At 51.4% G+C, this 15803-nt stretch overlaps 1 protein-coding gene across 2 annotated transcripts in view; it reads right to left on the reverse strand.

Annotated features, from left to right (window-relative positions):
- Window positions 1–15803, reverse strand: part of GRIK3 (glutamate ionotropic receptor kainate type subunit 3) — a 114737-nt gene that overhangs the window by 22151 nt on the left and 76783 nt on the right. For both annotated transcript variants that reach the window (XM_039729231.1, XM_039729230.1), the window contains exons 7-10: window positions 14451–14594; window positions 12406–12513; window positions 8306–8419; window positions 5586–5789 (exon numbers count right to left, since the gene is read on the reverse strand). In XM_039729231.1, coding sequence (XP_039585165.1) covers window positions 5586–5789; window positions 8306–8419; window positions 12406–12513; window positions 14451–14594 — 570 coding nt within the window. The remainder of the gene's footprint in view (window positions 1–5585; window positions 5790–8305; window positions 8420–12405; window positions 12514–14450; window positions 14595–15803) is intronic.

Consider the following 15803-nt stretch of genomic DNA (forward strand, 5'->3'; position numbering starts at 1 on the left):
CTGTGGGAGCCCCGTGCCTGCCCAGGGGCAGGGAAGCACTCACAGGAGCAGGGATGCTCAAGGAGAGCAGGGTCAGTGCTGAGTGTCTGAGTCCAGCTCTTAACGGCTGCTCTTGTAATCTCACTATTTGGACATCGTTTTTTTCAATGGGTTTATTCAATATTGGGGTGAATTAAGAACAGAAAAACCCTTTTAGTTTTTTTTTTTTGGCAGGAAAAACCCAGCTGTGAGCTGAAGGGGAGGAATGAGGGCCATGAGGTCCTGTTGGGGCTTTTATAATCTTCCCTTTAAGGATGATCTCTAGAGTTGGAACTGCCATTAATTGTACCTGAGGGATGTGGATGCTGGAGGATTCAGGTGAGAATGGCCCTGCTGTGAGAAACAAGCCCTATCCTCTGGATTCCTGGCAGGCGAAGCAGCCAGCAAGGGGCAGGAACACCTGCTGAGCACACAGAGAACCTGAACTCCCAACACACAGATCCTTCACCTGGATCCCTGAGTATGACCCAGTCATGAATCCACCCAACAGTGACCTGAGCACAAAAGGAAAAGCTCTTCTGGTTTATTTCCATCCTGTCCCTGAGTATGACCCAGTCATGAATCCACCCAACAGTGATGTGAGCACAAAAGGAAACGCTCTTCTGGTTTATTTCCATCCTGTCCCCAGCACTGAGGTCCTGCAGTGTCTGAACACAAGGTGGAAGACACTCCATCCAATTAAGTTGTTTGTTCCCTGTCCCTGGCCCAGTGACATCCAAATGAAGCCCCAGCTGATGACACATGAGATGAAACATCCACCAGTGCAGAGCATTAATGGGGAGCTGGCAGTGTGGTGCAATGTGCACTTCTGCCAGAATTTACTGTCAGAAAATGCCCACTTATTGTGGAATTGTTAAATCAGCTGTCAGGAGTCATCCTAAGGATGGATATTACAAGTCCCCCACAGTTCCCATTGGCAGGGATTTCCATCAGAAACCCCAGTATTTGCCACATCTCTTTTATTCCCACCCGAAGTTTCAGATTGAATGGCAATGTGATGTGCACTGTGGCAGCAGAAGACAAGTTTTATTTGTGAACAAGTTTGTGCAAAATGTCCAGAACAACTCATTCTGCTGGTTTTATGGGATTCTGCCCACAAACAACAGGGAAGATTTGCAGGCATTGCTTTGCCAGACAACTGGAATTTATAAATCAGAACGGATGGGCCACGGTGTGCAATGGAGCTTTGCTTGTATCAGTAATAATTTCTATGAATAAACATCAATAGCAGTTCACTGTTGCTGAAAGGAGGAGGTCTGGCACTTGTCAGACTCCCTGTTTGTTATGAATAAAGGGCTCAGGAGCTTCTCTGCATCGCCTGGGCTCCCCAGACCTCCCTGAATACCTGAGTTCAGCTCTCGTGGCCCTTCTGATCAAGGCTCCTCTGTGGGAATGGCCAGAGGGGTGACAATAAGCAGTAGGCTGAGGTTACTTCTCCAGGGAATGAACTGAACTCCTCAAATCAGGGACTTTTTGTGCTGAGGATGAGCAGCAGATGAAAGGCAGCGGGGCAGGGCTGCTGCATGCAGCTGCGTGAGGCTGTTGTCTCTGGATCTGCTACTGGGGACCTGTCAGAGACAGGGTCGTGCTGGGGCTGCTCTGATTGCTGTTGCTTTTCCTGTTTATGCTTAAGGCCAGACTAGAAACACAGGGATTTTACAAAGGATCATAGCCCGAGGCATCCCTGCCTGTGGCCAGGCATGTCTGGATCTGAGAGAGCAGAGGGGGAGGATTCGTGACTGCGTCAAGCTCAGAGTGCTCACTGTGTAAACACCTGTCCTAGCACATGATTTACCTTTAGGGGCCAACTTTTGGGGATTTACCCCTTTGGTAACAGCACCTTTGTCCCCCAGACACTGCTGTCATGCACCTACCCTCACCCAGCTCCTCTGAGGGCATCTCCACCCAGTGCAGGCCACCCCAGGGGACAGGTGCCCCTTGCTTTGCCCATCTCCTCCTCTCCAAATTTCAGCCTCAGCTGAGTTGGAATATTTTTGGTACACAGAATTTGCTGCTTTCTGAGCTCCCAGACACTCTGAGCAACAATAATGACCATTTTAGCCTCTCACCTCACCCCAGGAGCACTCCCTGCTCTGCACAGGTCGTTCAGGGAGCCCACACCAGCTCAGCCCACCTGTGTCACAGCAGCCCAGGGGGCTAAGGGGGTCTTCAGCAACGCAATGGCTTTCTGCACTGAATTAATCCTGACCTGGATTATTAACCTGAATTCTGCACTGAATTAATCCTGACCTGGGTATTTGGACCTCAACAAAATCCTGCCTGCTTTATGCTCCCATCTGAATGATTCCAATTTGTTTATGAGAAGGAGACACTGAACACAGAGCAAAGCCAGCTCAGATATCAGACTCTGGATGTGGGCAGCCCTGTTTTCATCAGTGCAGCTTGATTTGAAGTCTCTAACACTTTTCCTCCTGGGTGTGAAATAAGCTTGATCTGGCCTGTTGCAGTGTCCATGGGTTGTGCCTTTCCCCACACCACGGGAAGACGCTGCTGAGGAAGGGCCCATCAGGCTGCAATTTCACTTTTGAAGGCTTTACATAAACACTGCTATAAAAAGCAATGACATGCAGATAAAGGAGCTAATGGCTTCATGTGGGGCAGTGTCCCTGCAGGCACATGCTCAGCCATGCAGGGCAGGGCACAGAACTGCATCTCAGAGTTAAGAACACAACTTGCAAGAAGAGGAGGTTTGGCCTTTTCCTGCTGTTTGGCTCTTTCCTGCTGCTGTGTGTTGATTTGCTTTTCAGATAGTTACCCAAGAAATACCACAATGCAGGTTTGACCATGAATTTTGTGTTATTTAATGAGATTGCTCCTCAAACCTCCTTCTTGTCTATCTCAGGTAGCTTCAGGAATGGCTGAAGCCTCTTGAGAGCCTTGTGGTGTTTTGCAGGACCCTGGAAGTGACATGATTTGGGCTAAATGATCACAGTTAGTTGACCACAGCTTTGGGAATGGCTGAAGCCTCCTGAGAGCCCTGTGGTGTCATGCAGGACACTGGAAGTGGCATGGTTTGGGCTGAACGACTGACTGGCTTCTATTCCCTTGGGAGGGATTTGCTCCTTGTGAGCCCTGCAGTGCAGTGAGAGCTCCAGAGCCCATTCCCAGCAGTGAGAGAGCTCCAGAACCTGCTCCCAGCACTGAGTGAGCCCCAGAGCCCAATCCCAACGTGGAGAGAGCTCCAGAGCCCAATCCCAGCAGTGAGAGAGCCCCAGAAGCCATTCCCAGCAGTGGGAGAGCTCCAGAGAACATTCCCAGCACTGGGTGATTTCCAGAGCTGCTCCCAGCAGTGATAGAGCTCCAAAGCCCAATCCCAGCAGTGAGAGAGCCCCAGAAGCCATTCCCAGCAGTGGGAGAGCTCCAGAGAACATTCCCAGCACTGGGTGATTTCCAGAGCTGCTCCCAGCAGTGATAGAGCTCCAAAGCCCATTCCCAGCAGTGGGAGAGCTCCAGAGCCCATTCCCAGCACTGGGTGATCTCCAGAGCTGCTCCCAGCAGTGATAGAGCTCCAAAGCCCATTCCCAGCAGTGGGAGAGCTCCAGAGGCTGCTCCTGGGACTGAAAGAGCTCCAGAGCCCAATCCCAGCACTGGGTGATCTCCAGAGGCTGGTCCCAGCACTGAAAGAGCTCCAGAGCCCAATCCCAGCACTGGGTGATCTCCAAAGGCTGCTCCCAGCAGTGATAGAGCTCCAGAGCCCAATCCCAGCACTGGGTGATCTCCAGAGGCTGGTCCCAGCACTGAAAGAGCTCCAGAGCCCAATCCCAGCACTGTGTGATCTCCAAAGCCCATTCCCAGCAGTGATAGAGCTCCAAAGCCCATTCCCAGCAGTGGGAGAGCTCCAGAGCCCATTCCCAGCACTGGGTGATCTCCAGAGCTGCTCCCAGCAGTGATAGAGCTCCAAAGCCCATTCCCAGCACTGAAAGAGCTCCAGAGCCCATTCCCAGCAGTGAGTGAGCCCCAGAGCCTGCTCCCAGCAGCGGGGCCAGGCAGAGGAGCTGTGTCCCGGGGGGCTCTGCCAAGGGGCACAGCTGCCACTCGGTGTCAGCTCTGATCTGTGTCACACACATCACTCGGAGCAGCAGAGCTTCCTCTGGGACGCTGCCACTCGTCTAGCTCGGCAGGGCTGTTGTGTAAGAGGCTCTAAAATCTGTGTTTTGAGCTGCATGGAGTTTTCCAGAAGGAAAAGCACCAAGGCAGGTTTGCAGAGCTCCCCCATGAGATGGAGTCCTGCTCCCAGGGCTGTCCTTGCCTGCCCTTGCTGCTCTCCTGCTCCCTGGGCCAGGCCAGCTGAGGCCTGCCATGCTTGTCACAAACTGATTGTCACTTTGTCCCTATAAAAGGACATAATAATTATCATCTGCATTTTACAGATGGAGGAAGCAGTGCACAGAAGCAACTTGTCCAATGTCATTTAGGGCAGAGAGAGCAGATCTGGAAGGCCAGCCCAGCTCCTGAGCCACTCCTCACTCTCCACACACCACAGTGACTCACCCAGCAAACTCATTCTTCTCCCATGAATGGTAAGAGCATCACAGCTCTACGGGGGATTATTTTTGTGTCTTTGCTGCTTAGGCTGTGCATTCAGAATGCAGCCAGGACCTGGAGGTGGTCAAGGGCTGCCCCACTTGAGCAGGACACTCAGGAGGAGAGCGCTCTGCACTGCCTGCACTGCTGCCTGTGCTGCAGAGAGCAGCCATTCTTTTTGTCCTTAGCTTTTCTTCCAGAGGCCTTCTCTGGGAATCAGATATTCATAAAAACACCAGCTTTCCTCACCTCTGTAACTGGGCCCTTGGGATCACAGGATGTGCTGGAGGCAAGATATCTAATTAGGAAACTGAGCAAGCTCTGGCCGCGAGTGGCGGTTTCAGACGTGGCGACGCTTTGGCGGCTGCGGGAGCAAAGCTGCTGCTACAACAGGTTCCCTGGGGCTTAAAGAGCTTCTGGAAGTGGCCATGGAAGGAGAAGCACAGCTGCTGTGTGGCAGAGGGAGCTCCGTGTCCCAAGAGATTTTAGCAAATAAGTTGCTTTTATAGGAAATAAAAAATGAAAGTGTCCAGGGCACACCTGCTCCCGCAGTCTGGATGTCTCCTGTGGGCTGGGCTGTGTCTGGGGCATGCCTGGGCTCCCCAGGCTGCACTGGTGCTGTGCCCTGGTTTATGTTTGTCCCCGGGGGTGACAGCAGCTCATGCTGCCAGCCCAGCACAGCCCGTGTGCCCCAGGCCCAGGGGAAGCCTCTGCCCTCTGCACACACCCAGCCTGTGTCCCACTGTGGGACAGGCTGTGCCTGGACCCACAGAGCCCATTCTGTGCTGGGAGAACGGCCCTTTTCAGGAATTCCAAATTAATATTTGGAAGAGCCAGACACAGGGATATTCTGGCAACCAGTGTGACAAGGAGCCAGGCGGGGTCAGGAGCTCCAGCGTTCCAGGCCAGCGAGAAATGGCACCTGTCCCACCCCAGAGAGCCAGCCCAGGGACAGCTCCAGGGACAGCCAGCCCTCGGCAGCCACCCACGGGCTCACTCACGTGGTCGATGAGCTCCTTGATCATGCCATTCCACTGGCCCTTCTCATCCTGTGCCCCGTATTTGCCGTCCTCCACCAGGCGGATCTCGTAGGAGAAGCCCAGGATGATGGCCAGCTCCTTCAGCAGGTCGATGCAGTAGCCCTCGAAGCGGTCGTTCCCGAACAGGGCGGTGTCGGACTTACGGAACATGACAAAGGGCTCCTCCTGCACAGGGAAAGCAAAAAGTCCCAGTTCAGGGTCAGCTGGAGGCAAGGCCACCTCTGCAGGTCAGCCCGAGCCGCCAGGCACGGCTCTCCAGGCAGGGCTGGCACTGTGACATGTTGGGAATAAATTAACTTTGCACAGCGCATCAGCTAATTAGCAACCTTGTTTACCCCACAAAATTTAATTTTGTCTCTTCTGAGCAGCCAACTGTTTTCCATTTGGTAGGATTTCAGGGAGAAAAATAACCATTTCATGCTCTGAAAATGAAGTGTTAGAAACAGCAAAAGAGGGGGAGGACAAACTCACCCCCGCGCCCTGCACACGGTACCTGCCATTCACCACAGGTTGATGGGTGAAATTCAGGGTGAGGGAGCTGTGCATGGCTGGGGCCACCCCAAAACCTCCCCACTCAGCTCTCTGGCACTCCTCTGTGCTGGCACTGCCTGGTGGACAGTGCCCTGCTACTGCCCAGGGAAACTTTGTCTGTGTGCTGCACTTCTGGCTGCCTGAGGGTGTCCCATAGCTGAGCTCCAGCACAGGGGACAGGACCTAAGCAGTGACCTGTGGGTCCTCCCCTTGAGCAGGGGCTGGCAGGTGAAGCCACCCAGAGGAGTCCAGCATCCTTTGGTGCCTCTCAGGCTTGGGCAGCCACCGAGGACGAGGAACACTGGGGAGCCTGAGGGAAAAACGCGTGGAGGACAGATGGAAATGGAAAAGGGGGTGGGCAGCAGGCAAGAGCTGGAAGGCAAGAGGAGGGTGAGGTACCTCCAGCGAGTCCCTGGCTCAAATGGGGGTGTCTGCAGGGCTCCTGTCCTTGCTGTGGGGTGGCCAGAGAGGAATGGTGAGGGAGGGCTACGCTTTGTGCTGGCAAACACCCTCTGTGATTTTGCACAGGCATGGGGGGCTTGAAGAGGTGGGAGGGCAAGTCTGGAGCCCTCATTAGAGCCCTGTCACAGCGCCTGGCTTGGTAGGGCATGGATGCCCTGCCCAGGGGTGCTCTGAGGAGGGGGCTCTGGTGGTGCTGTCTCTGCCCACCTGGCAGCCCCCAGCTCTGCCCTGGGGCTCTGTGCTCCCACGGAGGGGCAGGGGGTGCCCCTTTGGCCCAGCAGCAGGGTCAGGAGGGGACGTGGCAGCACACGAAGCCCCATTTGCAGAGTTCTAAAGCCCAGCTGATCACATCACGCCCATGGAGTTTGGCTTGGCACGCGCAGCTCGGCTCAATCCTGCGCTCCCCTGCCGCCTCCTCGGCGTTCTGCTCTGGAATTAGTGCTTTGTTTGTGAATCAGCTGAATCTATGGATCTGGATATAAATATGCTGGCTCCAGAGCAGCCATAAAGCACTATTAATTTTGGGAAGCGCTGTAGGGATTACATACATATTTAACAGCCGAAGCACTGAACATTAGGACGCCACTCGCTTCAGTAATGTATCTCCAGGTCTCAAACATTTCCTAGGGGGTAATTCTGAACTCTGTGAACCACTTATTCACGGACTATTTCACAATTTATTACTGAAAATAGCCAGACATCCAATTCACAAGCTCTCTCAGTTTGCTAATCGATTTCTCAGTGAAGGTGCCCTCAATTTCATAACTTCACAGTTCCCATATTGCTTGGGGAGAGCGGCACTGGCTGCTGGGGTAATATTTCTCTTCCAACAAGTCACTGCAATATGAGCAAAAGGGGAAAAAATAGCCTTTCATGCTTTTTCTTTTAAAGGCTCCTCCTATGGCTCTTCTCTCGTCATTTACAGCAGTGCAGAACTACAAAGGGGTGTTGCAAATGCAAATAACATCCAGGGCTCTATTTTATGTTTCAGACTCCAGCAAACGCAGTGCAATCACTGCAGAACTCAGGTCTGAACTCATTCCCTCCTCCCCTGGGCACAGGGATCCAGGACAGCCCTGGTTCCAAGGTGGAAAGTCCGTAGCACGTGTGCAGGCCCATGGAGTGGCACAATTAATGGGAACTGATATCACCCCGAGCCTTATGTAATTCGTACGTGCTCACAGAGCTGGAGATGGAAATTCTGCCTGAGAAAAGCCTGTCAAAGGCAGATGGCTGACAGTCCCCTCCTGGCTCCATCGTTTTGCATTATGCCGTGGCCTTTGAGGTATGGTGGGTACCATGGCCTGGACCCAGACAATTCCACAGCCATGGAAATGTTTAATGGGAAAAATGTCATGTGGTGGATGGGAAGTTCGTTAGGAGGAGTGGCTGATTGGCAAGGAAAGCTGCTGCAGCATCTGTCTTTGGCTTATGTTCAGCTCCCACCCTGCTAACCCCTTGCTGAGTGATACAAGACCTTTGGTTCCAGCCCTTCTGCCCCAGACCAAGTGTCCCCTGTCTCTGTTCCCCTCTGGGCACCTTGATCCCATTCCTTTTATGATACAAATCCACGCTATATCCAGTCCCATCCCTTTAAGAGGCACTGGGATGCTGGGAGCTTTCAGAGACATTGGAGATCCCTGGGACATCCCTGGGGTTCAGGGGGAAGGACAGTGACAGTCCCCTACCAGCACCGTGGTGACAATCAGAGATCTGTTGCTCAGCGAGTCCGTGACGTTGGGCCCTCGTCCTTTGGAGATTTCTGTGATGTTCAAACCATCTGAAGGGCTCCATGCTCCAACCTGAAAGGAAGCAGAGCAACACAGTGAACACCCATCTCCAATTCCCCAATCCCTACCTGCATTCCTCAATCCCTACATTGCATACCTCACTTGTTCCCAGCATCCTACTGGCCTGGAAAAGAGAACTTTCTTCTTTTGTCTGCAGCAAAACGTCCCTACCTGCATTCCTTAATCCCTACCTTGAATTCCTCACAGCATTCTACTGGCCTGGAAAAGAGAACTTTCTTCTTTTGTCTGCAGCAAAACTGGAATTACCATAAACTAACCCTTCGGCTGCAGGTCAGTCCAGTGGCACATGTGGCACATGTTCCACAATCCCTGTGCTGCTGCAGTGGATGAAGACTGTGGGGACTGGAATTTAGGGGCTGAATGAATGAACAATTTGCAAAGGCACCGCATAAAGCAGCAATCAAACCACACTAAAGAGTCAAATCTGGGCAAGGATAAAGCACAACGAAAGAAAAATAACCACAAATCTGAGTCCATTTTATTTCTTTTCCATTTCCCCACCAATTTGCTTTGGTGGGGAGGATTAAAAATGGCTCGACCAGCTCTGCAGATCCCTGATAGGGACCATTCCTGCTCTCTGTGCCATGGAAAATCAGCTGCAGGTTTCTAACACATCTCTTGGCAGGGCCCTGGGCCCCCCTTTGGGAAATCCCTGCAATGGGGGAGTCTCAATCCTGGCTGCAAACCTGGAGGAGGGGGTGGCACAGGCACATCAGCTCCATTTCAGGTGCTCAGGTTTCTCAAGCTGTCAAATGTAATAAATTATTAGACTTCAATGAAGTCTATTGATCCAGAAATGGCAAAGCATGTCTCTGTTTAAGGAAGTCATCTGGGTGAGGCTAAGCCTGTTAACCTGATCTCCACGGTGCAGGGGAAGCTTTGGGACAAACTTTGAAGGCAGGAGTGGCTAAAGGACTGTGACAGTGAGATAAAATGTCAGGAAAGCTGGAGCAATGTGGGAGTGCTGCCCGCAAATGGAGCAGGGTGGCCATGGAGCCAGCCTGGCAGTGAGAAAAAAACAAACCCCACCTGGAAATGGGAACAGAATGATCCATCTGCAGGGTCAAACTGCAAGGTGGGACTCGGAGAGAAGCCAAAGGCAGCCAGCTCAATCCACCAGGGAGCCAGCAGCTTCCCATCTTTTATTTATTGCTGTTTTTAAGATTCTTCAGCCTCTTCAGCAGTCCAAGGGGAGAACTTGGTTTTACTGCCTCCCCAAAAAGAGACTTTGTAATGAGCAATGCTGCCTGGCAAAAAAAATTGTCATAAATTCTAGAAGAGTTTCCATGAACTTTGTGAAAGGTTTTAAATATTTCAGGTAAAACTGAAGCGATCCCCCATCTCTGCCTTGGATCACAAAACAGCTGCAATGTCAAAAATTATTATTATTGTGGATGGGAAAAAAGCAAGTCTGAGAGGCCCCAGTTTGCTGCACTGCAGCCCCAATCACTTCTGCCTTGCTACGTTTTCTTTAAGAAAATTAAATGCATGGCACTTAAGGCTGAATTAATCAGTTTAAAATATTAAAAAAGGAAGAAAAAGGAAAAAGTGCTTTAAGAGAACTGTGTGAGTCAGATAGTCAAACTATATGTAATTAGGATTTGGTAATACTCCTGTAATCCCTGGAACATCCAGGAGGTATGAGGATCAGGGGTTCAATCCTAAAGCTCAACAAACATAAGCTGTGATACATAAAGCATAATCCAGCTGGGATTTGTTTGTAGTTTGGTGTTTTGTTAGTTCAGATTAACTATTGACAGAATTCTGGCTTCAACAGAGATTTGACATCGATACTTTAAAACCCCTCTGGAGCTGACACGAAGCTTTCAGAAAAATAATGGTGGGAACTGTGAAATCTCTGAATTATTGGAGACAAAAGCTGATGGGGTGTGCAGGGGACACGTCGAGGTTTGGCAGCTTCCAGTGTGCCTGATGTGACAGAGAACTGCAATAACTCCAGCTGGTGCCAGCTCTGCTCAGCCCACCTGAAGGTGTTGGTTTGACAGGTGATTCTGTGGCTGTGCTTAAACATTTGGATTCATGTGGTACAAAAGGCTGGCCTGTTTTCTATTATCTGCCCAACACAGCTCTCCAGCAGCGTGTCGGTGCTGCTGGACTTCAAAAAGATGTGTTGTTATTTTTGGTTAGGCTCTATAAACAAAATATTTTTGTAAAAAAATAAGGCTATAAATGTCAGCTGATGCTCAGTTCTTGTGAGGCACCAGCACCTTCCCCAGCTCTGTCCTGCCTCCTTTCTCAGCCAGCGAGACTGAAGGTCACTGGGTTGATTTGAAATGTTTCTTTTATTCCTTATTTGACACCAAAATCTCCCCAGCAGGAGAGAGCTGTGGTGACCTTGAGCTCTGTTACCTGAGGCACCGAGCTGCTGCTGTGGTGGGGAAGTGTGGCAGCCATTCATTTCAAATCCCAGGAATACCGGCCAGTGAGGAAGGGGGATGTGGCACGGGAGCCTCCCAGTGCAGGATCCATCCCCTCCAGACAGAGGATGGATCCAGGGCTGCCTCCCTGTGCCGAGTGACTAATTCCCTGGACAAGTCCCCTGTGCTCTCAGGCCATGCACAGGTAATTGAAATCCCTCCCTGCTGCCAGCCAGGTGTCCTGTGGGTTCAGAACCTGTCCCCTGCCCAGAGGGACAGAGCCAAGAGTCTCAGAACCTGTCCCCTGCCCAGGGGGACAGAGCCAACAGGCTCAGAACTTGTCCCCCTGCCCAGAGGGACAGAGCCAAGAGTCTCAGAACCTGTCCCCTGCCCAGGGGGACAGAGCCAACAGGCTCAGAACTTGTCCCCCTGCCCAGAGGGACAGAGCCAAGAGTCTCAGAACCTGTCCCCTGCCCAGGGGGACAGAGCCAACAGGCTCAGAACTTGTCCCCCTGCCCAGAGGGACAGAGCCAAGAGTCTCAGAACCTGTCCCCTGCCCAGGGGGACAGAGCCAACAGGCTCAGAACTTGTCCCCCTGCCCAGAGGGACAGAGCCAGCACCGTGCTTGGCTGCCACGGGCACCTGGTACCTGTCGGAAAGCAGACTCTGCTCCAGAAAGGGCCTTGCTGCCCTGCCAAATTCCTTCTGTACAGGTGATAGACACCTGTAGCAGGACAGGGACGCAGAGCCGCTCACAGAGTAGTCAGAATCATGGAATTTCTTGGAAATCACGTCTCCCTGTGCTCCAGCCACTTGCTGCTCTGTTTGTCAGCAGCTGATTTCACCTTGAAACCTGCATTCTAAGGGCTTTAAGGCTGTGTGTGTGTTGCCTTTTTATTTTAAGTTTGTTTTTTTTTTTAAGTAATTGAAGAGAAGGAAATTAAGTCCCCAGGCACACCTGGGATCAGATTTGCACATCAGCATGGTTTTACTGTGCCCAGAGGAGATCTGCACTAATTTGGAGGACCTAAGGCTGCAGTCTTCATGCTCTCGACCCTCATGACACCCCCAGCCAGGCAGGCAAGGCCACACTTCTCTTTTTTCCTTATTGTCCCTTAGATAATAAATAAAATACCCAGTGCATCATCCTGCAAATTCCAGGCTGTAATAAACTGGGGCTGTTCCCAGCCTTGGGCAGTTTTATAGTGGGAAATGACTCCAGATGATGATCTCCAGTGCTGTGGTCTCCTCAGAGAACAACTGAGGGTTTGTGAGCCAGGCCAGCAAGAGGGAGTGGGACAGGTGTCATTCCTGCCTGATAAGGGCAGGGAGGGGTTAATGGATGCTCAGAAAGTTTCTTTTTCCTCCACTATCCCAGGAAAGTGCCACAAGCACTTCTGCAATCTGTAATCCCACGCACTGGCTTCAGGGTGAGTGAGTCATGGTTGAGCATGGAAAAGGATCTGAGAAATCCCACAAAGTGAATATCCTTTTATATAAACCCCAGAAACCTGGAATCAATACAGCACCAACCATTCCTCTGTTGCTGAGCACCAGCGTTATCCTCAGCCACATGCAGATAAAACAAACCCTGCCTACCTTTTCAAGGCCGTCTTCTTTGAGACTGATGATATCCAAATCAAAATCTGTCCGTAAACCACTGGTTTTATTAAAGACAATGCGTCCCGTTAATCCTTCCCATTGGGCCTGTGGAAGGGAGAAAAAGTAGCAGGGCTGTTACTCAGTATCATAAATAATCTTTTGCCCTCCACTGTATGTTCTTTTAATTAGTCCTTATGCTGGTTCTTTCTCCCTAAAGAGCCTGATTAATTAATAATCCCTCTGCTGCTGCTCAGACTGCAGACGGAGCTGGAGATTTCCTTCACTCTCTTGCAGTCCTTGCTACAATTTCTGTTTGCACCTTTTGTGCTCACCAGCTGTTGCAGGACGTGATGACTCAGTAGAAAACGACTTGCATTTATCACGGCATCCTTGTGAGCTGCGTTCATCCTTGTAGTGCTGATAAACACCGGCTGCAGGGAGCCGGCTCTGGGACGGCTCCAGCCAGGAGAAATCCCTTTGTGCACCAGCTCGCTGGTGCTTCCAAGGTGTGTGGAAGCTTAAATGTTGGGAATGCTTCCCTCTGTCCTTCCAGAGGGAGACTGGAGCAGAAGAGGCCAAGAATGAGTTCATGCGAGCAAGATCTGAGGTTTGGAAACAGGCACAGGAGTCTGGGGCCACGTGCTGCTGGTGCCCTGCTTCAGTTTTTGGCAGCATAAGGACGGGGAAGGTGCTCACTGGGACTGGGGACATCCCATTCCCAGAGATTTTTCAGTGCTTGGCTGACTGAGATCCTGAACAGCCTGGTCTGACAGGGATGAGGAGCAGGAGCTTGGGGTAAAGATGCCTCAATTCAATTCCACAAAAAACCCCCCACGTTATTAAATTTCTTTCCCACTGTTCATTTTGCAGCACCCCTGGAATGAATCTCTCTGATTTAGGAGGTGATAGAACCCCCAGTGCCAGGTGCTCTGTGCCAGCAGAGCAGGAGCTGGGGGACAGAGAGGTGTCCAATCCCTGGGGACAGTGCTGGATGTCCCATTGTCCTGAGGAGGATGTTCCTGCAAGAATGCCATGCTTGCTGCTCAGCATCCCATCCCAGCAGTGGGGAGCTGAGCCTGGGGATCTCTCCCCTGAGCAGCCCTGTGCAAGCTGCTCACTGGGAAACGTGTTTCCTTTATGGGTGGGGGAGCTTGAAATGTCCCAGTGTGATCAAGGTGGCATAATGTATTCCCAGGGGGAATAACTGGCGTTTCTCCCAGTAAACACCCTCCTCTGGCTCCCCCTCATTAATTCCTGAGGAGCAGTGACAGCCTGCTCCCAGCCTTGCCACCCTGGAGTCCTGGGGAGGCTCGTGTTTGCTCATTTGGGCGTGCAGGTGGTTTGCCTGTGGGACATGCAGCCCTTGGAGCCCCCCGGGAGCCGGGGAAAACATGGAATGTTTGTTGTGCCCAGCTGGAGCAAACACAGCTGCGTGCTGAGCCCTGCAGCTCCCGCGGGGCTGCGGTGCTGCTGATGCCTTTTTAGGCTGCCTAAAAACAGAGGCCAGGCGACATTAAGAGAATAAAAAGGGTTATATTTGTGGAAGGGTCTTCAGGTATATTTTGGGCAGATGAAACCTCCGCCACAGGGGCTACACCCAAAAAATGGATCACAATGGATTTTCACACTTTTATAAGTTTGGTGCATTTGCTTATTGCAGGTTCATATTCCAATTATAGCTTCAGGTAGTGAAATAATTTTACCCCAAGTTTGCTGCACCCAACTCCTTTTTGTTTCCATCTCTCAGGGCCGGAGGCAGTGAGGTGTCCTTGATTACCAGGCCTGCAGAGGAATTGTTGTGTCTGCCCAAAATGGGAAAGCAGCAGCTCCCACCGTGAGTGGAGTTTGGAGTTATACACTAAAGAACTCCAGGATTACAAATAGATGAAAAATAGAAAAGCTCAAATCCTGAGGCATCAGTGGGAGCACCGAGGGGCTGCGCAGCTCCTGGCCCAGGGAGTTTTCTAACCCTGCACCTGCCAAGCTTCCACCCGCTACTCCTCCAGGGGAACGTTTACAGTCGAACAAAGCCACGCTTTTACCTCTTTTATGAAGTTCATGAAGCGGCCGCCGAACCTCCAGGCCTTGTGGCGGTGGCACTGCAGGGAGTTGACGGTCATCTGTGGCGCGCGCTGGTAGCACACGGACACCACGTGCACCGCGTCGTACAACAGGGCAGCGTCTGTCTAAAGGGAAGGGGACAGCGCTGGTGGCCGTGGCGGCTCGTAGGAACAGGTGGAACCCGCTCTGAGCTACCCCCGCCAGCCCCAGGGCTTCTCTGTCTGTGTTCCCTGGTGGTTCCTTGGTTGTTTAGATCAAAGGCTCGGGGTTTTGTCTAAAATCAGCGATTCTGGAAGTGTCGTTTGGCTGTTCGGGTTGTTTCTTGCACATTTCCTGCTGTGGTGTCAAAGAGGGAGGCAACGGCTTCTAAATGTGGAAGGTAGTAACAGAGTTTTCTTATTGAGTCTGTTTTGTCTGAGTGTAAAAAAAAAAACTGTACAAGAACATATTTTCTACACTATTTTATACATGGGAAAATAAGAAACAGAGATGTTTGTGGGCACACAGTTTTCCAAAAATGACACAAGCTGTCACCAAAATCAGGACCTCATGGCTTTGTAACATATTCTAGCATTTCAGTGATCTGAACTAGGGAGAACTTTTTTCCCCCATATAATGTGATCATTTTAGATTCAATTTGGGATGCCCCATCTTACATCCAAACACTGATCAAGAGAATTGGATTTATTTTTCACTCTGATGTGGTAAGACCTCCTAGTGAAAATACATTATTTGCTGGCTTCACGGAGGCACGAAACAGATGTGAGTGTAGCAGCAGCGTAATAAACCACAATGAAACAAAATAATACAGCAAATAACTGAGCAAACATCTCACAGGACGTAGCCATGGAGAAAATCCTCCAGCCTTGGCAGCCATCCCTTTGACCTTCCCTTCTCTCAGCAACCAAGCATGAAGAGCAGGAGCCCCACCTGCATCCGTGGGCGGGTATGGACCACAGCAGGGACAAGTTTGTGAGTTTGGGGCTGGAGGAAAGGGGAGGCAAGGATACGTCCATGCAATTTCATGGTGAATTACAGACTGTAATGCCCAGCTGAGTCCAGGGCCCCAGTGGATAGACACCTGGCAAACAGGAATCAAAGGCAGGAGCCCTCTGAGAGGGCAAAGAGGGGCTGGGAGGAGAGGCAGTGTTGGGGACTGAGCTCTGCTGCAGGCACAGAGGGGCTCAGCCCTGGGCAGCCTGGGGACAGGCAGGAGAGTGGGGGTCTGTCGTAGGTTAAGAAGACTCCTCTCTCCCTGATGGATTTGAGGGTTGATTATTTGAGGGGTGATGATGGACTGAAGGTTGATTATCTGAGAGGTGGTGACGGGGTGG

This window comes from Passer montanus, unplaced genomic scaffold (genome assembly GCF_014805655.1).
Source record: "Passer montanus isolate IOZ18808 unplaced genomic scaffold, ASM1480565v1 scaffold68, whole genome shotgun sequence".
Taxonomy (NCBI): Eukaryota; Metazoa; Chordata; class Aves; order Passeriformes; family Passeridae; genus Passer; species Passer montanus.